General features: G+C 33.2%; 2 protein-coding genes across 3 annotated transcripts; one reads left to right on the top strand and one right to left on the bottom strand.

Annotated features, from left to right (window-relative positions):
• LOC115696603 (uncharacterized) lies at positions 1–1,053 on the top strand. Of its 2 annotated transcripts, XM_061118817.1 has the most exons (4): positions 1–220; positions 312–404; positions 504–802; positions 898–1,053. In XM_061118817.1, exons 1-4 carry the CDS (start codon positions 218–220, stop codon positions 1,037–1,039), a joined length of 537 nt encoding a protein of 178 aa, XP_060974800.1. In that variant the 5' UTR covers positions 1–217; the 3' UTR covers positions 1,040–1,053. The 2 variants fall into 2 exon arrangements, with proteins under 2 accessions (XP_060974800.1, XP_060974801.1); XM_061118818.1 differs by having other exon boundaries at positions 1–404.
• A 5,304-nt stretch (positions 1,054–6,357) lies between these two features.
• On the bottom strand, positions 6,358–12,391 carry LOC115697734 (vacuolar-sorting receptor 7). Its single transcript, XM_030624848.2, has 12 exons — positions 11,483–12,391; positions 10,059–10,751; positions 9,886–9,974; positions 9,632–9,701; positions 9,127–9,210; positions 8,940–9,016; positions 8,749–8,830; positions 7,820–7,902; positions 7,645–7,708; positions 7,405–7,533; positions 6,904–7,007; positions 6,358–6,810 (listed from the first exon to the last, which is right to left on the bottom strand). The coding sequence occupies exons 1-12, from the start codon at positions 11,808–11,810 to the stop codon at positions 6,694–6,696; spliced, it is 1,920 nt and encodes a 639-aa protein (XP_030480708.1). The 5' UTR covers positions 11,811–12,391; the 3' UTR covers positions 6,358–6,693.
• Positions 12,392–27,680: the final 15,289 nt, after the last annotated feature.

The raw sequence follows: 27,680 nt of genomic DNA, 5'->3' as shown, positions 1-27,680 counted from the left end.
CGGAATTTATTGTTGGTCTTATTATTTTACTTGTTGTTTTTATTTTGTGATGTAGTTTTTTTTAGTTGTTCAAGTATTTCACAAAAAATAACTTCACTTTTTTCCATTTTCTTTTTCCTTTATTTTCTGTATCAAGAATTTCGTTGATTTCAATGACGGCCCTACTCAAATAGATGTTGAGGCTACTGTTCAGTCCGGGGTAAAAGCAGTTGAGCTTATGGTAATGTTGCTTTTGTGTTGTTTTTTGGTTGTGTAAAGGTTGTTATTTTTTAACCATGCTCTAATTCCTTTTTAATACCATATATAAACAGATGTCTTCAGATGGAATTGGTGGTGATCCTTGTAAACAGATTTCAGTTTCTGAAAATGTTGAGGTTACGGATCGTCGTCTTGTTTGTTTTGAGGTATATTTTTTTTTTTTTTTGGTTGTTTTTTAGTTTCTTCATACTTTTTGTGTTTAACACTGTCTATTTTCTTTCATTTTTGTGGAAAAAATATATTAGATGGGTGCAACAGGTCTCAATGTTGATTCTAACATTGAACTTGAAGATGACCCAATTCCCGTTGAAGAAACTCCTCTTGTTGACAAGAGGAAATCTAAGAAACCCATAGCGCTGACGTCTCCGTTTATGGAGTATGACTCTTCCATTTCTAGTTCTAAAGATGGTTCTGGTTATGGAGTTGTTAAGTATGTGGCTGGGTTGTGTCCTCTCGATGATAAGATTGGTGAAGATGTAGAACATAAAGACGAGATTGATTTTGACTTGTGGCTTGGTGAAGGACGCCGATCGAAGAAAGATCCGTAAGTGTTTATTTTCAGCACCTTTGTTGTGTTTTTGTATTTTTTGTTTTTTACTTTACTATTTATGTTTCACTTTTTTTTTTTAAAAATGTTAGGCATGATAAGGAGAAGGTTTACTTGAAGGGTAAGGATAAGATTGTTCCCCCTTTTCGTTTTGGCGTGGAAGATGTTGCAACCAAGATGTGGTTCCACAAGCTTGCATATCCTGGCCAATGTTTGACTAATTCTGTAAGTTAATTTATTTTTTCTTTTGATTTTTTTCAAAAATTTCAGTCTATAGTTTTATTCATGTTGTTTGTTGGTTGTTTTTTAGTTGTTGAAATATAATTCATTTTCTGATTTTCCAACATTTATCATTTTTTATTGTTCAAGATTCGGACATCATTTTTTACTATCTACGTAAAAAAGGAAAGTATGCAAAGGAGCCAAAGGTTAAGTTCACAACCACCGATTGCTTATTCTTCAAAACCATTCATGCTTTGTATGAAAAATTTATTGCACAGAAAAAAAAATCTTTCTTTGATAACTGCCCAGCATGCCATTGCTGATTATATAAGAGGTAGAAAAATGTTATGTGGTTCCCCTTGGCATTTGTGCGATCATGTTTTCTTTATCATCCATATGGAGACTGAATCACATTGGATTCTTGGTCGATTGAATATTGAGGAAAGGCGTGTGTACATGTACAACTCCTTGTCGACTGCTATGAAAGATAGTGCTGCTATCAAAGCTTGTCAGCCATTTGCGGTGTTGTTGCCCCACTTTTTTGCTTTGTTTGATGAGTTCAAAAAGGAAAACAAACCGATTTGTTTAGACCCTTTCGAAGTTGTTAAGGTTGATGGTTTGCCTCAACAAACCTCTAAGTAAGTTGTTTTTATTTTTTATTTTCAAATGTTTTTAAAATTTGTAATGTTATTTTCCTTTTCTAAGTTTTTCTACTGTTGTTTTTTGGTTGTTTTGCGGATCGTGGTTGTTTCGTTGCATCGTTCGCCGAATACTTTATTGATATGAAACCGATTCCTCCCATATTTGATGTTGAGAAACACCGTGATAGGCTTGTCGTGTTGTTCTATAAGTATGCTCGCATGAAAGAAGTGGAATTTATTGATAGTGAAGATGAGGCTCCTCCAAAGGGTCCAAAGAAGAATTTGTCTTAGTTATCTATTGGTTGTTGTTGGAAATACTACTTTTTTTTTATGTAGCTTTTGTTTTTTCTATTACCAGATTATGTTCATAATCATAGACAAGTTGTTGTTTCTATCATGTTTTTTTCTTAATTGGAATTGGTTTTTAATTTGTTCATATTTTTGGATTTTTAATCTTTATATTTACTCTTACTCATGACAAGATACTATTAACAACCTTATTACAACCATCTGATAAACAACTAAATTGCATTTGTAATCACTTTATGTAGTTTATTTTTCCTTCTTATTAATTTCAACCTTCTTCCACTCATTTAATTAGTTATCTATAATATTTGATGTTCTTTTGTATATTAATGATAATAATACCAATTCCCTATTATCAATATCTCTCCACATAAAAAATCACAATAAAAAAATGTATGTAACAACCAATCGTAATATGCAGTATGTGTTTTCTAAATGTTTTAATATAGTTGTTTTTTGGTTGATGTGTAGTTGTTTCCACTTCTATGCCGTAATTCTTCTCGTGTGTCTTTTTGTTATGTCCCTTTTGTCCACACTTGCCACACTTGTTTTGTTTCTTTGTTTCCCAAGCTGCTGCCATTCTTCTTTTCCTCGGCCTTCCAGACTTGATTCTCTCCTTTGGAGGCAACACTATGATTTCTTCAAAAAAATGCGGAAGTTCCCATTCTCTTACGTTTCCAACTCGGGTATACTGTTTCTTCATATGTTTGCAGCCATGCTTTTGATGTGTAGTATTGTGCACAGTAGTTGTATGTGTTTATGTTCAAGTCCTTCATGACGGCGACTGCATGGTTACATGGCATTTCATCTTTTTGAAATCTATTGCATGTGCACGTCTTCTCCTTCAAGTTTACTATTCTTGTTACGTCTTCATCTATCACCTCAAACAAGTTCTCGGTTTCTTTGGTTTCACTCGCAAGTTTTAAACCAACTTTAAAACAACCAAAAAACTATGCAAACACAATCGTTTTAATTTTACTTTATGCGAACGATAATCCGAACTTACCGTTAGTCGCAATGATCCGTACATAGTTCCCTATGAGTTTTTTCTCAGATGATGGTGTCAGCCTTGTTGTGCATTTTTGTGCATCCTTTCTATTATTGTATGTCCACTCTTGCATTTGTGCCCTCAAGCACTCCATTAATGTTGTCGCTGGTGTTTCCCTTCTTTGCTAAATTTGCCGAGTTCGGTGCCTCGGCTATGTTTGATGTCATGGTAGAGTACCTACAATTTGGACGCTTACGTCATAGTTCTACTTTTGGAAAAAAACTCAAACGCAACGCAAAAACAACGCAAATACAACGCTATAAATAGGTGAACATATCATTAATTTTATCCTCCTTATTAGTTTTCACCGTTGTTTTCTCGAATGATACCTTGACCATTTTTCATGGCCAATTTTCTCCGAGTACGGTCTTATGCGCTTATCCAAGTTGTCTAGCTCCCTCATATGGAATTCAAACTCCATTTCGTGTAAGCTTTTGTACCGCAAAGAATGGCACTACGAAATGCTTTGCATTTTTCTTGAATTTTGTTTTGAGGTTCGACAAGAGGTGGAAGATGCGGTAGCCATGTGTTATTTCGGGGAACACTTTCCTAGTTGCTTTGATGATGCTTTCATGTCCGTCCGATATTAGGCATTGACATTCTCGAACCCCGAATGCTTCTCTTATTTTTTTTAAGAACCACTCCCACGATTTATCGTTCTCGTAATCAACTATGCGGTATGCTAGTGGAAAAATTTTAGATTACGCATCTTGTGTGTTGGCGATGAGCAACGTGCCTCCATACGCGGCCTTTAGGAATGTACCGTCTACCACGATGATTGGTTTGCAGTTTGGCCAACCTTTTATAGCAGCATTCAATGCAACAAATGCATATTTGAAACTCGTCATCATCATCTTTCTCTATGTCTATTAATGTTCCTGAATTTTAATCAAACAGGATTGTTTCAAACAACATGTACTCAACGAAATAACAACTCAAAAACAACTGTTTTTCCACAAATATTATCAAAGTAAAATTTTTAAATTTTTTTTTACTCGGATTTGTTTTCTGTAGCATGTACAGGTATCTAGGCAAGAGATTGTACGACTCTTTAGCATTTCCATGTAGCCGGGTTTGTGCTCGCTCTTTATTACGCCATGCTTTCATGTACTTCATCTTTATTCCGTATTTGTCTTTCATTTCGTCTTTATGTCTCAGTGGCCGCACTTTGTTTTCGTGTTCAAGAATTTTGGTTTTACAAAGTCTGCTATCAACTTTGATGTAGCTTGTCGTTGATCTCCAAATCTTATTGTAATCGCACATGTGTGTTCTTCTTCGTAGCTCCTTATTATGAATGTTTCGTGTTTCCATTTTTTGTAGCCTTTAAACTCCATTTGCGCTTTGTGTCCAAACACACTATGTTGTATTCTTTTGTGCAAGATTTCACTACTTTGTATTGAAATGTCTTCTTGATTGCAAAGTAGCATAGTGTACTTATCAATGTTTCTTTGTCCTTGTAAATTTGCCCCTTCTCTATTGTTTCATGTCGTTTGTCATTGATGATCATCATTTCGTGTTGTCCACTTCCTCTTCTTCTTCCCCGGTTGTTTTCTAGTTGCTGTACCATTTCTCGGCCACAAGCTTTGCATAGTCTGGTGAAGTCAAAATCTTCATCTACCGCCGTAGTTTTTCTCTCGTTGTTGTCTCGGTTGTTGTATGGTTGATTCGATGACACTTTATCGTTTCTAGGAAAAATGCATCAACTTCACCAGATCCCATCGTCTGCGCAGATAGTTGTTGCTTGGAAGTTGTTGCCGTGTTGTTTCCAGGTTGCTGCAAGTCTTCCTGTGCTGCGTTGTTCTCATACGATTCCATGATCATATTGTTCCACACCATTGTTTGGTTAGGTGGTGCCGTGTTACTGGTTTTGTTCACACACAATGGGTACCTTGTGAAATCAACCTCCTTCGTTAATAGCTTTATGTAGAACAACAGACTTTTGTCATCCTTGATTTGTAGTGGTTGGCCTCCTTCCTTCAGTTGATATTTCAGTTGTAGTTGTGTTGATTCATGGTTGCATTGGAGTTCTTCCATCATTATTCTCATTAGTTCCTCAAAAGTGCACTTGGTCGAAATTAATTCTCCACTTGATTCATAATCAACATAGTTTCGTTGTCATCCCAATGCCCATTGCTTCCGCACCAATATTTGTAATGGTTCCGTTTCCTGAAATAATGTAAATTATTTACTTGGTTCAGTTTTTGTAGTTGCAAACAACTATTTTAATCTGTCAAAACAACCAATAAACAACTATTTCCAACAATAACTTATGCATCTAACACTTTCATCTGACCGACTATTTATATAGGTTAAATCAACTATCAAACAACTATTTCAAAACCGATCACCAATTAATAACGGTAGATTCATATTTTCCAAGCTTTCTAGATCCCAAACAACTATTATTCCACTGTAAAACAACTTGTAAACAACAGTTTCAGAATAAAACACTGTAGCAACTATTTATATGCCTTAATGTTTATTTTCATGCAAACCGTTGTTGTTTTTTTCTCAGATTCATCAATATTTCATTATTTTTTCAATTTAATCCGGTTTTCATCAATTAATATCAAATTTCTATTCATCTACACTAAAATTTTTTTTGCACGTTCATGAAAAAATTTGTTTACCTTCAATTCTCCTTCTGATTCAATCATGGGTGAGTTTCTTTGATTTCCAGCTCTCCTTCTACTCGGTTCTTCTCCTCTGATCGCGATTTCTTTGTTCAATGATTGTTGTTTTTGAGTTTTTTTTGTACATCAATGGAGGTTTCCTGGTTTTTTTTTTTTCCCTTTTCGTTTTTGATTTTGGATTTTCGGGATTCAAATTTGGTTTCCTAGGAGTTCTACATTTTTTTAGATTTTGATTTTGCTGGATTTGGAAGAAAAATGGTTGAGATTGGGTTGTTGGGGTTGGATCGCTGGGTCACGAAGAAGCTGCGGCTGTTTGGAAGAAAAATGGTTGAGAATGGTGGTTTCCGTTTTCTCAGCCGGTATTTTTGTAATTACCAACTTTTTAGTTTCCACTTTTGTTTATTTCCTTTTTTAGGGCCATAAATGTAAATTTCATCTATTTTTGGTCTATAATAGAAAAAATCTCTATAAAATAATAGTAGTTATTAGTTTTATCAATACCGAGGGATCCATAAAAATATATGATACAAAATAAACACTATGTTGATAAATTAAATTGGCATTGAGATTTGTGTAAATAAAATTCAATTGTTGTGATTTTTTTTTTTAAAAAAAAAAAAATCATTTGTTGTGTTTCAATAGTTAATAGTTATGGCTTCAATTTTATGCTGGAAACCAAGCATCTTTTTCAAGGCAGTCAGATACCATAACATTCGCTCAACCGTCGTCGTGTTATTTTTTGCTCTGTAATGGAATGGTACTTACGAAAGTCCCTACTTTGTCTCTTAAACATCCTTTACACGTCTGAGTATTTTATCTACAAATAGCAAGTGGAAATAAAAAAAAAAAAAAAAAAAAAAAAAAAAAAAAAGAGAACAATTCTATAGCGGTTCTGCAAATAAAGAACCAGAGTTAACCCTTTGCCAGTAGCTATCAAGTGTTTGTAAATTTTCAAAGCCACAATATGCACACCCGTATTGTTATCTTCCACTTTGGATGTTCCTTTGCAGAGATTTATTATTTTTTACCTCTCTGGTTTCATACCGATCCTTGATGTAATGGTTCTGCTTCCATGGACTGAACGCGATTACTATGCTGATTGTCCAATGGCATGTATTGTGACATGATAGCCATTATCTCCGAGTCCATGTACGACTGCAAACAATGTTAAAAGAGTTTCAACAACTCTAATTGACTTACAAGATTAACCCAGGTGTGAAATGAAGCTTTTAGATTATTTAGACATACCCGAAGCCTGTATCTGTAAAATACATAACCAGCAAGACCAACTCCAACCACAGCTGCAAGAACCACAAAAGTGACAAACCATGCCAATCGCGATCCATGTCTCTCTGCATATCGTATTTGAGCAGAATTAATAAGTTTATTTTTCTACAAGAACTTCTACTAGAAAAATCAGCAAAAGCTAATACTTAATACGACTGTGATGTAAAGTCTAGAGTCCATTGTCACCAAGTTTTTCCTCAAGATGACTTGTTCATAGTAGAATTCAAAGAAGTCATAATCGATAGTCTACATAAATCCATAGCTAGCAAATCAAATCATTAACGAGCTATGAACAATTGATAATGAAAACAAGTTGTGAAATAAAGACTTAGTTTTGCTCTTACCACCATACTTCTATAAGCTAACTAGGATGAAAATTGTTATTTTAAGAAAGAATATGAGATTGTCAAAAATTTATTATAAATAAGACAATAAACTCTTTATTAATATGACTTATCTTACCAATACAAGTATCTTGCTCCTTCAAATACAGAAGGTCTCCTTTACACTTGCACTCGTACCCGCCCCAAGTGTTCTTACAGCCACAACCACTGCACTGACAAGCACTGCGTTCCTTGCATTCGTCAATATCTGATGTAAAAGAAAACATACAAATATATACGTAAAACCTTTAAAGACACTTATATCAAGTTCACATGAAACCAAAAACTTTTTAGTAATAATTATACTGAAAATAGTCACCTTCGCATTTATGACCGTCCCCGCGGAAGCCCTGTGGGCAGTGGCAGCCAGACAACTCAGAGTCCTGAAACCAAAAGATCCTATAAGTATCTTATAAAGGTCAAGGCAGGTAGACGAAGAGATAATGAAACATAAGAAATCCGTAAAAGTTGGAAAAGGAAAAAATTCACTGAACTGAACAAGCTGAGAATGTTAATCCATGCCTAGTGTCTGACCAACACCCTCCATTGTCCACTGTGCATCTTGCAGGGCCAAAAGCTGTCATGAAAGAAGCAACATGAAGCACATACAAAATTAATAATATAATTATATACATTGCACCAGTACAACATTCAAACAATGACACTTTACAATGGTAGCAAGGATAATCATCGAAATCTTTATTTTCAACTTTTATTTTTCTTGTCTTTAGAGACCATAAAAGATTAGGGAGAATGTTTAATAGCCCAACTATACTCTAAGAAACATAACCCCAACAGGACTTGTAACAATTTCTGAGATGAAGCAAATGGATTCTGCTGAAAGGACTTAACAATTTCTAACCTAAAATACTATGGTATTAAGTTTCAATACACGTTTTTCAAGAATTAGATTATCTTCTTTCATCTTTGCTCAAATGCAGAAAATAAATTGGTAGCTTTGATCAAACCTGACTTGAATAGAAAAATGATTGCTTTTTAGTACATGTAGACCCTATTAATGAAAATGGTCATAGAAGTCCGCTTTAATAGTGTGCTAGTCCATATACTTGATGTGAAATAAGTTCGTGTAATTTTGTGATTACTATTTTATTATAGATTTCCTTATTTTCTTGTCTGAAAAAAGGCCAAGTTATTTTCATATTTTAGATAGCTTGGTAATGAAAATATAAATCGTCGAGCATTCATATCTTTCTAAATTATAATATTTGCTTGTTCTTCTATACTGGTTTTTCTATTTCTATCTATTCCTTTTTTTTTTCTATTTCAAAATTTCTATCTATTATTTATGTTGCCTTATTCTCTTCAATATTCTCCCTTCATCCTACATCAATAATTTTTACCATACAGAGGTTTAATTCTTATCTAAAATCACCGCATTTTAATGTAGTGATGAATGGCTTACCATGGCAAGATGTATAACCGTCACCTTTATACTGCACGCCATTAACAACAGGGCACTCACAAACTCTTCCCCTAAATGTATCCTGAAAGAGTTTCAAACCAAGAAAATGATGAAAAAGCAAAAACAAATAAATAATTGAAGATGCAGCTTAAAATTAATTCTAACAATAAATTTCAAATCTTTATCTTTACCTTGCATGCAGTAATATTAGAGTGCTTGTTACGCCAACAGCCACCATTCCTTTCAAGACACTCATTTGTCTCAAGATCTGTTTGAATAAATTAAAGGAAAATGAACAAGAGAAAAAAGAATCAGTACATTTTCCGCATGTAAAAACGACACTACAAAAAGATTGCATGCCCGAAATTATATATCAACCTCCATTTAAACAAACTGGAGGTTCAGTTCCCTCCTTAAATCCAGCACATACAGCCTTTAGAACAGATGTCCTCTCCAGTTTCCCTTCAAAGGAAATAAATCAAGAGCTTAAGAATCATCTCATATTATATTATAATTTGGCAGCAAATATGTATTAGAGACAGTTGAATTGAAAATTGAGTAAAACAAAGATTCCAAACTGGAAAATTTTGTAAAGAGAAAAAGTCATAAACAGTGAGAAGGTATAAAGCTAATGAATATTAATTATTCAAACAGAGATAAGGAAGTGAAGATGAAAATATATGAAGGAAGTTATAATGGTGAGGATGACCCGACATGAGGGTCAGTCAACACGACATTGAAATTTCAAGCTTAGGCTTAAAGTGGCAGGTGTTCAATGAAATTAAATTAGATTGTAAAAGTTGAAGTTTAGATGTTAGGTTATGGCGATGAAGGTCAAGTAATAAACACTAGACGGTATGGAATAGATTTACTGGTAACATACCTCGATACTGAACATTGTTGATAACCATTGTTGGCAAGATGGTAACATCACCACGGGATCCTCGCCCAACCTGAATATAATAAGCATTACATAACTGAGAGTGAGATGAAAAGTACTTGATGGTTTAACTCAATTGAATTATATAACCAAGGGAAATCTATTGGCACATCTCTACTTTTAAACATGTTCACATTTAAAATGGTATTAGGATGGCAGGCTATGGTTATGAGTTAGAAGAGGTATTGAGATATGACCTGGACTGCTTGCTCAATTTTAAGCACATCATTATCAACATCAGCTTCGGGATCACCCATACATTTCTTAATCTTCTCAATAGGTAAATCTGCATTAATAAGATTAAACCAATTACTAGTTATATACAATTAAAAAGAAAAGATAGACAGGAACCTTGAACCTTAGCATTTACCTAGAGTTTGCATTACATCCTCAGCACATTCTTTGCTGTATCTTTTCTGTTTCATGGAGCACCTGATATGAAAGTCAGTAACGAAATCCCACCAAACCCAAGAACGGCTGCTTTCATTGGCAACTCTGTGCACACAAAGTTGCCTTAAGTTTTCAATCACCACATCCTTCCCTTGATACCCCTCTTCAAAATCCTTTTCTGGGTCTGGTGCACAATATCTTCCATGGTTTATGCACTGAGACTTGCATTGACTGCTAAGAATGAAGGCCTGAGGGCAGAACCAAGTAATGTAATGTGGAGTAAACATTGTGTAACCTCCCCTATCCAGAATTTGAGCATGACCCTTAAAGTTCTTAACAAAATCCATTTGTTCATCGCAACGAGCACCACACTCATCATTGCTGTTTGTCCAAAACTCATACTCAACTCTCTCATCAGGGTGGGGCACTGACTCTCTCCAATCCAATTTCACCACGACATCCTCATTGTTTTTCAAACCCTCTTTCAGCCTATCCCCAAATGATTTCTCTATCAGAGCTGATGGAATGTTGATCTTCTCAATATACCCATCAGCATCGGTGCTCTCCTCGGGTGAATCCATAGTTATTAGAGGCTCTTCCCTATCATCAGCCACTAAAACTGCTGCAGCTCCTGCCTGTTGAGCATTCCATACCTTTAAAGCAAAGAAGCAACCTAGCACGCCACCAAAAGAAAATCAGAAAAATCCTCTAACTGGTAACATCATTATGTCATTTTAAAGACAACATTCATGTTCCACTTAATCATCATTGAACACCGATTAATTAACGTATTAACCCATATAAGAACTCTACCACCCACATTGTAGTCCAACAAAATATTCATAAATAGAAAATCTGTGAGTGTTTTAAATAAGATAACTTCTAACTCTTAAGGTATTTTAGATTTTCAGTCATTTGAAACACATGGAAGACTTGATTGGTGTTGACCACATAGTGTATCAGACTACAAAGGGCAAAATACAAAATATATTGAGTTCGGTATTAATTTAAACGAACATTAATTACGAGGATAAAGTCAAAAACCAATAACGGAAAGAAGTAGACCATCCTCATTTCCAATATTTGAACATGATTTAACACTCCATTAAATACAAAAGCATGACAGAAACAGAGCACCCATATCTTAATCAACAAATCTATAAAAGGAAGAAAAGTTTCTAATTTTGGAATGAAAAAAAAAAACAACTAATTAACTGTTCTGATCGTAATTAAATCAAAATCTTTTCAAATAAGCAAGACCACAGAAAATAATGTTTTGATTGTATCATTTTCCTAATCCTAACATTATTGACAAAGCCAACACATGTCAGCAAAAGGCAATGAATTTTAAAATATTAATCATAAAATGCACATATACATATTATATTATATATATGCAATTACCTCCACGATCAAGAAGAACAACGGAGGGGCGTGGAGAACGAGACTTGAAGGGCTTATCACCCTCAAAGGGGTCACACCCAAAAGACCCTTTAGGGGGATAAACAACAGAACCAACAATATAGCCACCATAGTCTGGAACACCAAAGTTTCCAATTGCTCCATCGTGTTTAGAACGCATATTCACTGGAGACAAGACTTTGATATTCTCTGTCTCCACCACAAACCTGCCATGAACATAGTTTTCTGAAACGACTGCCACTAGTAAAACCAAGGAAAGAAGAGGCACGAGGTTTCTGAAAGAAGCCGCCATGCAATCAGCTTCAATCATGGTAATCTCTCAAAATGAATAGAAAATGATGTAATCTTATTTTCCCTGTTCTTTTCTGGGCAATGGGATTTTCTTTAATCCGGCAACGTGCCTGTGAATAGAGTTCGGAACGGTCAACAGGTGGAGAGACGAGAGAGAGGGAAGGGTTGAGTTGGAAGATGATTTCGAGATCATTGTTCTGTCTTATAGAGAGGTTTAAGTTTCTCTGTCTAACTGTGACGTAAAGGAAACGACAGATGTGAGAGAGAGAGAAAGGGAGAGAGAGAGAAGGAGGGAGTAGACTTGGACGGAGTCATTGGAACTAACTACTTGATCTGTTTGTTCCACGATCAAGACTTATTATAAGTGAGATGAGAAAGAGAGGCAAGCATCATCATGGAATTTCTTAATAATTAAATTTCGACGTAATATTTTATTTCTATATTATTATTTTCTTTAATAGTGAACTTCATTTTTAAGCAAAAGTGATGTTTTCCTTTGTTCTGTATTTTTTATTTTCACTTTTCTAATATTTCCAAAATTATCCTTATTATTATTATTTTATTTTTTTGAAAAGACTATTATATTAATCTGAAAACCAAATTACATAACAGTCAAAAGAGGAGGCAAAAATTCCTCTAACCAAATACAATCTGAATCTACCGTAAGAGCAAACTTAGCCAACAAGTGGGCTTCGTTATTAGCAGACCTATAAACATAAGAGATCTGTGCTCGTGGAAAGTTGGATAACAGAAAAGTAACATCATTAAGTACAGTATAAAAAGCTGATAGACCTTTAGTTTGAGACTTTAATCCATTAACAACCATTAATGAATCAGTCTCAATCAAATCAATAGTGAGTTTGAGAGACACCAGAAATTTGAGACTCCAAGCCATAGCTAATGCTTCCATTTCTTCTGGTTTAACACACCCTTTCATTGGTTTAGCCATTGCAGCAATAACATCACCATTAGAGTTACGAAGAAGAGCACCAAGTCCAAACACACCAGAAGAAACATTGACAGCAACATTTGTATTCAATTTGAGTCTACCCGATGGTGGAGCTAGCCATTTAGGCTTAGTTGGAGGCACCAAATTATGCTGCAAAGTTACTGAAACCTGAGAGCTTGAACTAGTTGTTGCAGCAATAATCTGAGAGTGTGAACATTTTGCAGCAGCAGTATCTCGAGAGTTTGAACATCCTGAGGCACTCTGGTGGGTTTGATGATTTCTGGTCTGAGCTTGCTTGTAATCTGATAAATAGTTGCAATCAAATTGCAAGATACGAGATGCAGACTTTGGAGTTTTAGCATGTGTTTCTGCATTCCTTTCCGTCCAAATGCACCAAAGAAGTGTAATGAAGAGTTCAACCTTATCAGTCTGAAGTTGAGAGGAGACATAGATTAAAAAAATCAGAGAAGGAGCAGGACTTAGACAATTGCCAATAGATTGCTGAATCTCAATTTTTCCAGACTTGTTTAGCACGAGTACACCAGAAAATGTTAGGTTTTGTGCCCTAAATAAAACCCATTACAATCTGATTAGTTATCAATTTAGAATTTTGAAGTGATTTATGATTACATGTATGTTACATGTTTATGGTTTAATATACATATTTAATATATGCACAAAATCAGTTAAATCCAGAACATATATTCATTCACAATTACAGTATTGTGAATAAAGTGGAATGTGATTGTGATTATATGATTCAAAAGACTTAGTCCCTGTTCATCAGTGTTTTGGATTTACACTGATGTGATAATCAGCGATAAAGTATACTTACACTTGGAGTAAGTGTTATGTTCTTTCCATAATATTGGTAAAGTATACTAGTTTCGAATGTATGGAGTATACATTGGACTGGACCGATATTGTACTTAGATAAGATATTATAAACTTGCAATTGTATCTTTCCAAGTCAATATCAGAAGTTGATCTTAGATTAAGAGAATCTAAATCCTGATATGCTCAGGCTCAATCTCAGGAGTGCTATTCATGTTCTTTGATTTATTAGTTAAGCCTACTTTTGGTTCAGGGTGATATGTATATTTTGGGAACATGATAGCATAACTGAGTGGGAGTGCTGAACATAAATATGGAATCTATAGCTTCTACTGGTGTATAGAAGTCAAGTGATGATTCCCTTCGAGCTTAGTTAAATAGAAGTAAAGGGATGAGCTCTTGTTTCAGTGACTATGTATTTGATCACTAAAACATCATTTACAGGTAACTAAGTGTTTTAAGGGGCAAAATACATTGAGGGGTGTAAACGGTAAATTTGTTCCATCTCGATGTAAATCATCTATATAGAGGATCTTTTAATCGCATTAAGATTATAACAATGGTTAAATGAGATAGCATATGAATATCGTGAAACATATAATATGCTCTATATAAGTCTGAGAGTGCAATTCCAAGTTCTAAGAGTGGATTCAACAAGGAATTAATAAGTTAGGGATTTACTTGGTAAATCGGTTCAACTTATTGGAAGCTCAGCAATATAGATCCATGGTCCCCATTCTAGTTGAGACTATACTGTTTGTAAGAATCTATAATTGATTTATAATTAATCAATTATAATTCTAAAAGTTAGACTATGTCTAATTTGTGAATTCTCACAGTTTAAGGATGAAATTGTAAATAAAAGGGTTTCTAGGTTTAATTATTAATTGAGAGACTTTACATGTCTAATTAATAATTATTTTAAATGAACATATTATTCAATAATCTATTTTAGTTATTAAATAATTAGTTTTGGCATTTAAATGGTTAGAATTGGAAAAATGGCATTTTTGGAGAAATAGAAATAAAATTGAGGAAACTGCAAAATCCAAGTGAGGCCCATATCACACCTTGGCCGGCCACCTCTTTGCATGTTTCTCAATTATTATTTTCAATTTTAATTGCCATGTAATTGCTAATCAAAGCCTAGCAATAATAGGAAAGTGGTGGATCACACTAAATGAGGCAGTCAATCAATTACACAGTAAAAGAGGAAACTGCTTATTTGGAAAGTTGAGCTCTTCCCTTTTCCTATATAAAGCCGCCCCCTCTCTCTACTCTTGGTATGTCTTTGAATGCCTTTGTATCACACGAAATCAAGAGAGAAATAGAGAGAAAATTTCGAGATTCCTTGTGAGAGAGAAGTGCCCACACACATCATTCAGTACCTCAATCATAGTTTGGAAGACTGTGAAGGATCACATCCAACTGAAAGACATTCGGGCTCAGATCTTGATTATACTCTGCTACAGACAGGAATCAAGGGTTAGAGATCTGAGTGGAAGGAGAAACTTAATTCCGCTGCCATCACTGTAAGTTATTCTTAACTTTTATGTGTTTTGTTTATCGTTTTAGAAGTTCATATTTAGGTTGTTAAATGAACATACTTGTGAGTAGATCTAAGATCCTGCCAAAATTAATTCCAACAGAAAAGTGCATGGTTAATGGTCTCCAAACTTAGCTGACATAGAGGACATTGAGGAGATGCTGAAATGTGTCGATGTTGCAGAGTTGCAGCAGTAGGTAGAGCTTCATGGAAAGCACGCCAAGAAAAAATTCGAATTTTAGAAGGCAATTTTAAAGCCCAGAAGGACTGCCACCATGTTTCTGATGTATGAGAGTTGCTTGGGAGAGGGGAATCAGGTTCTTATGAGGCCAATTTATAACCACTCTCAACCATTTAAAAAACAGATGTAGTGTAATGCCATGATAGAACATCATCACAAGGAAACAAACTCAATGGTATTAAAAGAATTCTATCCACCACATCAGGTTGACAGAAATGTTCTTGGAGTTTTTGAAGATCCCATTGTCTCATATCAGTAATAAATTTAGCAACTTTGATATTAGGATCATTACCAAAAAACATCAAGTGTTTAAAATTCGAGGGGCCTGGGATCCAAGGTTGTGAATTGCAGAAAACAACAGCACCCGAACCTATTCTCCATTTTAATCCTTTAAGATGCAATTCCTTTCCCCAAATAATCGATCTCCAAGTGAGAGATGGTTGTGTACCAACAGTAGCATCAATGAAATTGCCATTCAAAAAATACCTGCTCCTCAGAACTCTAGCAAGAAGTGAGGATGGACATTCTAGGATTCTCCAAGCTTATTTGGCCAAAAGAGCTTGGTTAAAATGAACAAAGTTACGAAAACTCATACCACCATGAATCTTAGCTTTGCAGAGAAATTTCCAATTTTTCCAATGAATAGAATTACCATTTGCAGACGAACCCCACCGAAACCTTGCCATAAGTTGCTCAATTTGAGTACAAAGTTTGATTGGCAATTAAAAGCAACTCATAGCATAGGTTGGAATTGCTTAAACAACAGCTTTGAGAAGAACTTCCTTCCCTACAATAGAAAAGAGTTGTTCTCTCCAAGAGTTAAGCAATTTCAAAATTTTATCAGTAATTCCACTAAACAATTGTGTCTTATCCCTGCCTGAGAATGAAGGTAGCCCTAAGTATTGTTCATGGCATGGCTGAATAGGCATATTGAGAAGTTGCTGAAAGAATTGTTGATCTGAAACTCTTGTGTTTGGTAAAAAAAAGAACACACTTTTGTCAGGATTAATCACTTGCCCAGAGGCACGGCTATAAAGATTAAGACATCGATGAGTAGCTCTAGCAGAAGACCGAGAAGCACGACAAAAAAGAACATTATCATCAGCAAAAAGTAGATGTGAAATCTGGGGGGCTGATCTTGAGACTTTTAGACCTTGAAGTGCACCAGTAGATTCTTCATATTGCAGCAGCCTAGAAAAGCCGTCAGAGCAAATTAGAAACAGATAGGGTGATAATGGATCACCCTGCCTGATGCCACATTGAGGAGTAACCGACCCTTGAAGAGAACCATTCAACAAAAAAGAATAGGAAACTGAGCGTAGACAACGAAGAATCAACTCTACCAATTGAATACCAAAACCCATTTTTAACATCACATGTTCCAAAAATATGCCATTCCACCCTATCAAAAGCCTTACTCATATCAAGTTTCATTGCTGCATAACCTTGATTCCCTCTTTTCCTTGTTTTAAGTGAATGAAGTACTTCAAATGCCATACGAATATTATCTGTAATGAGTCTTTGAGATAGAAATGCACTTTGGAATTCTGATATTACCATTGCTAGGTATGGTTGAAGTCGAAGAACTATGTTTTGGAAACTAGTTTGTATAATACATTACACAAACTAATCGGCCGAAACTGAGTGATCTTGGATGGCTTCTTGACTTTGGGAATAAGGGTGATAAGAGTCTTATTAAATGAAGAGGGATCACCACCATTATTTAGAACATCCAACACAGTATTTGTAACAAGAGGCCCAACAATATGCCAATAGTTGGTGTAGAACATAAGAGACATCCCATCTATTCTTGGACTACTGTCTCCAGACATAGACTTTAATGCACGATACACTTCATCAGCAGAAAAAGGAAGAGATAAAGCAGCTCGTCAATCTGGTGTAATGGAAACTGGAATTGTGTCGAGAACTTTCTCAAGAGCCTGCTGATCAATACCTTGTGAAGTGAAAATATCAGCAAAGTAAAGCTCTACCTGCTCCAAAATGTCACGGCTGCTGGTGTAAACACTGCCATCATCACTTATTAGTTTTTTAATTTTATTGTTGGAGTGTCTAGCATTGGCACATTGATGAAAGAACTTAGTATTTGAGTCACTAGATCTAAGCCAAGAGATCTGAGATCTTTGTCGCCAATAGTCTTCCTCTTGTGCTAGCAATTCATCCAATATTGTTTCTGAATTTTTAAGAGCTGTAAAGTGATCTGAATCTATGTTAGAGGAATTTTGAAGCAGTTCCACATGTTTATGAGCTTCTTTTATGTCCTTCTTCATATGTCCATACTTGTGATGATGCCAAGATTGTAAATGAGTAGCACAAGATTGTAAATGTTCGAAATTACTTTACCAGGATCTTAGATCTACTCACAAGTATGTTGATTAACACCCTAAATATGAACTTTCTAAAACGATGAAATAATCACATATAAAGTTTAGGAAACCTTACATTGGGTGCAGCGGAATAATATGACTCCTTCCGTTCAGATATCTAGCCCTTGATTCCTTTCTGTAGCAGAGCATTATCAATATCTGAACCTGGATCTCTTTCTCTGAATCTTTGATGCTGAAACTCCTTCTTGCTGAAAGTCTTTCTTCACGATCTTCCTCACTATGATTAAGGTATCACTTGCTGTGTGTGGGCACTACTCTAACACTAAGAATTTCGAAATTTAAGAGGAAAGAAAGAGAGAGGGAGTGGTCAGCCAAATAGGGAGAGAGAAGGCTCAGGTTTTTCTCTGAAGGAAAAAATAGAAAATTTAAGTGTAAATTTCCTGAAGCCTTCACTATCTATTTATAACATTCCACTAGGGTTAGGTTTGAATTATTTGGCATTAAAATAATGAAAATATTAGTTTAAATTCCCTACAAAAGTGGCCGGCCATGCATAGTGGATTTGGGCCTCACTTTTTGCAATTTTGCAGTTTTATCTTTTCTGCATCTGATTTTCTCAAAAACGCCAATTTTCTAATTCAACCATTTAAATGCCAATTCTAACTATTTAATAACTATAAATAATTATTAAATAATATTGTCATTTATCATATTTATTAATTGAACCATACAAAGTATCATAATTAACAAATATGCCCCTAACAACTCTTTCTTTACAATTTCGCCCTTACTTAGTGAAAATTTCACAAATAGACATAGTCTAATTTTGAGAATTATAATTGATTAATCAAAACCAATTATATGAGTCTTACAAGAAATATTTTCTCAACTAGTGCGGGGACCATGGGTCTATATAACCGAGCTTCCAATAAGTAGATCAAGAATTTATTACTAAAATTCACTAACTTATTAATTCTTCGTTGAATCCACGCATAGAACTTAGAATTGTACTCTCAGTATATAGAATGCTCTATATGTTCTACTATATAGACACATCATTAGTTATCCATTGTTATAATCCTAATTTGATCAATGATCCTCTATATGAATGATCTACACTGTAAAGGGATTAGATTACCGTTACACCCTACAATGTATTTAATCCTTAAAAAACTTAACCCCGTATAAATGATATTTTAGCTTATGTGAAATGAGATCTCCACCATTTATTTTCGTTTGGTCAAGCTCGAAGGAGATCATCCTTTACTTACTATTTGCCAGATAGAAGCTATAGATTCCATGTTTATGTTAGCGCTCCCACTCAATTGCACTACCGTGTTCCCAAAATGTACATATCACCCTGACCTAAAAGTAGGCTTAACTAACAAATCAAAGAACACGAATAGCCTCCTGAGATTGAGCCTAATCATAACAGGATTAAGATCATTTGATCTAGGATCAACTAGGCGATATTGACTTGAATAGATATTACGGTAAGTTTAATAAATCTAAGTCAAAGTTCAATATCGGTCTCTTCCGATGCATACTCCATGCATCCAACCAGAGCTTTACTTTAACCAATGCTCTGGAAAGAACATAGCATTTCTCCAAATGCAAGTAAACTCTTGTTGTAGATTATCATATCAGTAAAACCCTATGTCTGATAAATCTAGGAAACTTTATTCACATAGTCATGTTTACTTTCCAATGTGTTGACAGCACAATAAACAGGATCAAGTATGTGAAAAGGGTTTTAGATGAATTCATACATTATGTACATATAATCATGAAATAAATCATGTGAACCATGCAACATTAAATGTTATTTCTGATCTATGTTAATAAGTAAATCTGATTATATTGAAATGAGTTTTATTTAGGGCATAAAACCCAACAGTAAATTACTCATTGTTTGAGATATAGCATTCGAAGAATTGCTGACCCAATTCCTGAAAATGATGTCCAAACAATCTTAATCATTGAGCAAAATTTTTTCAAATAAGAACTGAGATTTGTATGAAGGGATGCTTGCAGCCTCCCAGCACCGAGGAAACTCGGCAAATCACCCTCTCTACGCGCGCGGGTGGTATGCAACGCATACCATCCGTACAGTGTGCAATTTTTCTTCTTTTTCTTCGATTTTTCATGCTATTTCATGGAATTGACTTCCGATTTTTTGTGTAGTTTTGTATTTTGATTTTTGTTTTTCAATTTTCAAATCTAATTATCAGCAATAAATTAATTTATTTTAAAATTAATTTTAGATATTAGTGTAATTTGAGTTTGAAAATAGGTTAAAATCAAGTACTGCTTACCTCTTTTCTTATTTCTTTTAAATTTTGATTATTTTATCTTATTTTTAAATATAAGGTCAGAAATTAATTTTTTTTTATAAAAATATTTTTTTTAGTAATTTTGACCTTATTTAGAATAAGATTACTATAATCATGGTATTTTAAAAGGGGAAATAAGATATTTTTGTTAACTTTTAAATTTTGTTATTCTTACTTAAATTAAATTGTAAAATCAGAAAAGGGTATGTATTGACCATTTTCTATTTTATTGAATATTTAATTTATTAGATAACATGAAATTTAAAAGGAAAGTTAGCAAATTTATTTTGAAATGATATTTAGGTTACTTAAAACCTAATTTTTTCAAAATTGCAGGTTTAATTTTAAATTTTATTCTTTAAAACCGATTTTTTTTTTATTTCGAAATAAAGTTTAATATTTTAAAATTAAATAAATCCTACTTCCAACTATCCAAATCTAACTTGTTGCAGGAGTATATGTTTTAGATTGTTTGTAAGTTTTCTAAAACCTATTATTGCTTGATCTAAATTGCCATGGTTAACTTGTTGACAGATCCAATGATCTTATTTTAACCCATGGTTGAATTGTCAATAGGTCAAGTAAATAATTTGTAACAGGTAAATTTTTACATTATTCTTTCATCTGTGTATGACCTAGTAACATGATAGGGTCCATCCAAATCAGTGTGCCTGTGTGAGCCTATATGTTTAATTTCTGTTATAGACACATATAGGCTGTTGTTGCTAAATAAAATGTCATAACTTGATAGATTTTATTTAGGCTCATTTAGTTAATAGGCCTATTCAATTAATAACAGTTGTTCATTTTAAGGTTAAGTTCCTCTCTTTTGGGCCTTGTGTGAGAGTTGGGAGCCTTAGAAGTGGGTACGACATACTGAACCCAGCCCCCCCCTCACATGAACAACCCCAATTGTGAAGGCCCATTTGCCTGATTTGGATAACTGTGCTAGGTTAATTAAATTAGTTTGACCTAATAAAATTGAATAGCAACATAATTAATTTCTTTCTTCGAAATTAATTTAAGAAAAACATAGTTTGTAGAATTTTATTTCTAGATAAACTATTTGTATTTTTCTTGTATTTAATTAAATAAAGAATTTTAACTAACTAGATTCTTTCTGAAACTTACTTTTATTATTTCATTAAATATTCCTATTTAAGTTATGAATTAGTTATTACTAATTTTCCTTATTAACTTAAATTTGAATATCTTTTGAATATAATATTAAGTTGAGGAATTCTAGGAATTGGTTATTGAAGATTCTTAAAAGATATTTTTTAAGTTGGTTATAAACTTAAAATGGAATATCCTTAAATTAGGTAGTTACACCCTAATTTTGATATTTAATTAAATTTTATTTGGAAAATTTTAAGTTGTAAATTATAGATTCTTTCTATAATAACTTAAATCAGATATTTTCCAAATCTTGAAAAGATACTTAGTTAAATTGAGATATTTTCTAGATAGTGAATTTCTATACTAATTATTATTTCTAATATAAGAAAATATCATTGGTTGTGAAATTAATTATTTAATAATTAATTTTGGCACAATTCAATTAAGGATATTTTTCCTTGTATTAATTGGAAATTAATAATTAAGCCTTCTCTATACTTAATTATTTATTTCCTGAATTTAATACATTTAATTAAATTGAAAACTAAATATTTAAGTTGATTTTCATAATGATACTTAAATATTATTATTTTCATGATATTTAATTAAATAGAAAATTATTTTAAGTTGAGTATTTTATAACAACTTAAATTTGAATAATTTTTAAAATATATTTTATTTATTTTACTAATCATTTTTTTTTCGAAATTGCATTTGATTATGCAAGATGATTTTGAATTTATCTTGAAAGATAGATAAAAGTTGTAAATTAATTATTCTAATTAATTTTGAATCAACTTAAATCAATTATTTTTTCATTTAATGATTAATTAAAAATAAAGGAACTAAAATGTATTATTAGAAATTGAATTAATTAGTCAAGAAAATCTAGATAGATAGTATTCTTGCTTGAAGTATTTTTTCTAGTAAAGTTTGATTTATTTTAATGTATTTCGAAAATTGTATATTTTTTGAAATACAATATATATATATTTGCAGAAAATTTTAATTTGAGTTGTAAATTAATTTAAATTAATACAACTTAAATTAAGTAATTTTCTTAATATTTATTGGAAAATTAATACTAAGATGGAAATAATTCATTTTATTTTCTTAACCATCTGAGTTTAATTTTATAAATATTAAATTAAATTTTATTTAGAGTTTTATTCTAAATTTAAAATTTAATAAATATATATATTTAAAATAACTAAATAATAGAAGAAATTACATTTTAAATAATGAGCTTTATTATTATTAAGATATCCGATCTCCATTGTTGGTTTTACATAGCTATTGTTTTAGTGAGTAATCCTCCCTAATGGAGGAACGTTCATTAGCAAGTTAGCGCCGTTTAATCTCGAAAGATAAGTATATTTATAAGTTTTTTATATTATTATTGATCACCCTAATGGTGACGACTGTATAAGACTTACAAACGTATGAAACAATGGTGGAAGCTCATGAAATAGGAATGACCTTGACTCTCGCCTAAACGGGACAACGTCGGATTCTCTTTTCGATCGAATAAAAGGTTGCTAGAATGTTTGTCATTTTAGATGAGCTGACAACTCTATTCATTGGATGATAGCTTTGACTCTCGCCTAAACGGGACAGTGATCTCAGTTTGTTGAAAACCTTGGAAATTATTTAGGATTGTATTTTTTTTAGTATTTTCTCTAGTCATTCCTACTTGCTATGTGCTAATAATTTCTGAATAAGATTTTGTGTTAAACCATAATTGATATCTATTTATTATCTTGTAGTATCCCGAATTGCAATGTCGAATCCCATGTTATCACTGTTGACTGAAAATAAGCTAAATGGAGCTAACTTCCCAAAATGGAGAGAGAACATTAATATTGCTCTCATTGGTGAAAGTGCCCTGTTTGTGTTGACTGAGCCGTCTCCTGAGCAGCCAGGTGACAATGCAACCAAAGCTGTTAAAGAGAAGTTCGAGCGTTGGCAGAATGCTAACAATAAAGCTCGTTACTTCATGCTTTCCAGCATGGTTGACACCTTGAAAACAAGGTTTGCTAACACTGTCACGGCTGCAGAAATCATGACGTAGTTAACTGAGCTATTCGGTATGGCATCTATCCAGTCTCTCTTTGACGCGACTAAGAAATTCATCAACGCACAGATGGAACCCCATCAGAATGTGCGTGATCACCTTCTCCAGATGGCAAGTTATTTCCAGGAAGCCCAGAATCATGGTGCTGAAATGGATCAAACTACTCAAGTGAGTCTCATCTTGAATAGTCTGACTCCAGACTTTCTGCCCTATACATCAAATTATGTCATGAATAAGAAGGAACAAGACTTTCATACGTTAGTCAACGACCTTCAGACATATGAAAATTTGATTGGAGGTCCCAAGAAAAGAGGGAATAAACCTCAGAATTCTGGAAATGGTAATAAGACGAGTAATCCTGAGGCACACGTTGCTTCTACTTCCAAATCCAATAATAAGAAGAAGTGGAAAAATGTCAAGAAGCGAGCTCAAGCTGCGAAAGCAGCTAAGAAGAAGAAGGCTGGAGCTTCTGGTGATACACCAAAAGGAAAATGTTTCTGCTGCAATGAGAAATGCCATTGGAAATCCCAATGTCCTAAGCTTCTTGCAAAGAAACAAGGTATTTCTTTATAAACTGATGTGTTTTAGTGAATTATTATCCATTTGGATTATTAATTCTAGACTACTAACCTTGTTTATTATTCTTCTTATAGCTCAAGCTTCTTAAACTCGGATGCTGTCTTAGCGAGTTGGATCTGAAAGCTAGATTTTGGATGGAGGTCGTCTATGATAAAGAAGAAGCTCATTTAATTTTTTTTGAATTAATTGTTTAATTTTTCAAACAATTTGGATTTCAAGTTTGGGATTTTATTCCCTGTTCGTTTCTCATAATATTGCAAATAATTTTTTTTGGTTTATAATAAAATTTATTTTTAATTGCAATTTATGAGTTGAGCTTCAGTACTTTATCTTATAAATCAATTACCAATTGTTATATTTATTATGTTTGTATGTGTATGTGTTTTTATTATTGATACAAATTCTATAATTATTTAAACTCCTTACAGAGTTATTACTACATAAACACTAGAAATTATTTCTATGTTTATGAATAATTGTTAATTCTAAAACAAATATTGATAATTTGTTTAATAAAAAGATCTTTTGATCTGATAGGGGTGGAGAAAAGTTAAGAATAATACGCAGTTCAACGATCTTTTATATCTAATGAACTCTGGATTATATTCAACTCCACATACTCTCTATCACACTTAGGGAATCATGATCTTTACAACCTTTAGGGGTGGATCATAATCTCTATATACTTAGTGGTGGACTTTATTCCACAGTACTCTTTGTGACACATAATTTTAAACATGGAAATAATATAATAAATTAGCTATTATCAGAATAAATCCTTGATCTTGATTATATGTTCCAGTTTAGATTTAATGTTATAATAGTTAATGATACCATTAAAGTTCTTTGATAATGTATCACATTACCTTAATTGAGTGGGAGAATATTAAAATTCTTTACCCATCTTCATTTGGTTGACATTTGTGATAAGAACTTAAGAACATCACTGATAAAACAAATCGAACCATTCACAGATAGAAATAACTTATCAGAATTATGAGAATAAGATAGAAGAATTTTGCATAGTCTATTCAAATGACTTGAACCAAGATTTCTAATCCTCATAACATTTCATGGTATCTTGATTTGATTGCTCAATCTCTAGCAAGTATTTTACACTTCAAATACTAGACTGTGCTATGTTGTTCACCTAGTCTTAGAGAAACTTACAGTTTCAGACTAAGATAATAAGTCACAATGAGATATCCCTCAAAACAATAGTAAAAGGTTAAAAGTTTCTAACCAGACATCTACTATTGAGTGGGAGCCATCTGAGATATAATCAAATGGGGAACATTAGGGGACAATCAAGAAAGATTTATAAAAGTGACCTATATGTTAGAAGGAACTATGCTTTAGTGATCCTAATATCCACACCGACTCATTAAGAATTTTGAGATGGTGGTTACTCTGGGGGTGGAGGAATCATTGTAGAAGAGTGTAAAAACCCATCTATAATAATTCAACTTCATTAGAGAAGAGATAACTTTGTAAATTCGAAATTACCAGAAAGTTATTTTACTGAAGAAAATTCTACACTACATTATCTGAATTCCAAATTTTAAAATTTGAGAGATATGTCTTCTGTTTGTTCAGATGTACTTAATGAGCAGAAAGGATTTCAGTATCCCTTGATGAGTAAAGCATATAGTTAAGGATGTTTCATAAGTTTTATGAACCTGGTTCCAGAAATATGAGTGGATTCAAATATACTGCACTTGATCAGAGGATCGAGACGAAAGATTGATTGTAATGCACAACTTGTTTTATGTTAGTGCAAGTGGGAGTTTGTTGGGTTTTGTGCCCTAAATAAAACCCATTACAATCTGATTAGTTATCAATTTAGAATTTTGAAGTGATTTATGATTACATGTATGTTACATGTTTATGGTTTAATATAAATATTTAATATATGCACAAAATCAGTTAAATCCAGAATATATATTCATTCACAATTACAGTATTGTGAATACAGTGGAATGTGATTGTGATTATATGATTCAAAAGACTTAGTCCCTGTTCATCAGTGTTTTGGATTTACACTGATGTGATAATCAGCGATAAAGTATACTTACACTTGGAGTAAGTGTTATGTTCTTTCCAGAACATTGGTAAGTATACTAGTTTCGAATGTATGGAGTATACATTGGACTGGACCGATATTTTACTTAGATAAGATATTATAAACTTGCCGTTGTATCTTTCCAAGTCAATATCAGAAGTTGATCTTAGATTAAGAGAATCTAAATCCTGATATGCTCAGGCTAAATCTCAGGAGTGCTATTCATGTTCTTTGATTTATTAGTTAAGCCTACTTTTGGGTCAGGGTGATATGTATATTTTGGGAACATGATAGCATAACTGAGTGGGAGTGCTGAACATAAATATGGAATCTATAGCTTCTACTGGTGTATAGAAGTCAAGTGATGATTCCCTTCGAGCTTAGTTAAATAGAAGTAAATTGATGAGCTCTTGTTTCAGTGACTATGTATTAGATCAATAAAACATCATTTACAGGTAACTAAGTGTTTTAAGGGGCAAAATACATTGAGGGGTGTAAACGGTAAATTTGTTTCATCTCGATGGAAATCATCTATATAGAGGATCTTTTAATCACATTAAGATTATAACAATGGTTAAATGAGATAGCATATGGATATTGTGAAACATATAATATGCTCTATATAAGTCTGAGAGTGCAATTCCAAGTTCTAAGAGTGGATTCAACAATGAATTAATAAGTTAGGGATTTACTTGGTAAATCGGTTTAACTTATTGGAAGCTCAGCAATATAGATCCATGGTCCCCATTCTAGTTGAGACTATATTGTTTGTAAGACTCTATAATTGATTTATAATTAATCAATTATAATTCTAAAAGTTAGACTATGTCTAATTTGTGAATTCTAACAGTTTAAGGATGAAATTGTAAATAAAAAGGTTTCTAGGTTTAATTATTAATTGAGAGACTTTGCATGTCTAATTAATAATTATTTTAAATGAACATATTATTCAATAATCTATTTTAGTTATTAAATAATTAGTTTTGGCATTTAAATGGTTAGAATAAGAAATATGGCATTTTTGGAGAAATAGAAATAAAATCGAGGAAAATGCAAAATCCAAGTGAGGCCCATATCACACCTTGGCCGACCACCTCTTTGCATGTTTCCCAATTATTATTTTCAATTTTAATTGCCATGTAATTGCTAATCAAAGCCTAGCAATAATAGAAAAGTAGTGGATCACACTAAATAAGGCAGTTAATCAATTACACAGTAAGAGAGGAAACTGCTTATTTGGAAAGTTGAGCTCTTCCCTTTTCCTATATAAAGCCGCCCCTCTCTCTAATCTTGGTTTTTCTTTGAATGCCTTTGTATCACACGAAATCAAGAGAGAAATAGAGAGAAAATTTCGAGATTCCTTGTGAGAGAGAAGTGCCCACACACATCATTTAGTACCTCAATCATAGTTTGGAAGACTGTGAAGGATCACATCCAACTGAAGGACATTCGGGCTCAGATCTTGATTATACTCTGCTACAGACAGGAATCAAGGGTTAGAGATCTGAGTGGAAGGAGACACTTAATTCCGCTGCCATCACTGTAAGTTATTCTTAACTTTTATGTGTTTTGTTTATCGTTTTAGAAGTTCATATTTAGGTTGTTAAATGAACATACTTGTGAGTAGATCTAAAATCCTGGTAAAATTAATTCCAATAGAAAAGTGCATGGTTTATGGTCTCCAAACTTAGCTGACATAGAGGACATTGAGGAGATGCTGAAATGTGTCGATGTTGCAGAATTGCAGCAGTAGGTAGAGCTTCATGGAAAGCAGGCCAAGCAAAAATTTGAATTTTAGAAGGCAATT

The sequence above is a fragment of the Cannabis sativa genome, chromosome 7 (genome assembly GCF_029168945.1).
Source record: "Cannabis sativa cultivar Pink pepper isolate KNU-18-1 chromosome 7, ASM2916894v1, whole genome shotgun sequence".
Classification (NCBI taxonomy): Eukaryota; Viridiplantae; Streptophyta; class Magnoliopsida; order Rosales; family Cannabaceae; genus Cannabis; species Cannabis sativa.
This window is presented reverse-complemented; position numbering and strand designations above follow the sequence as displayed.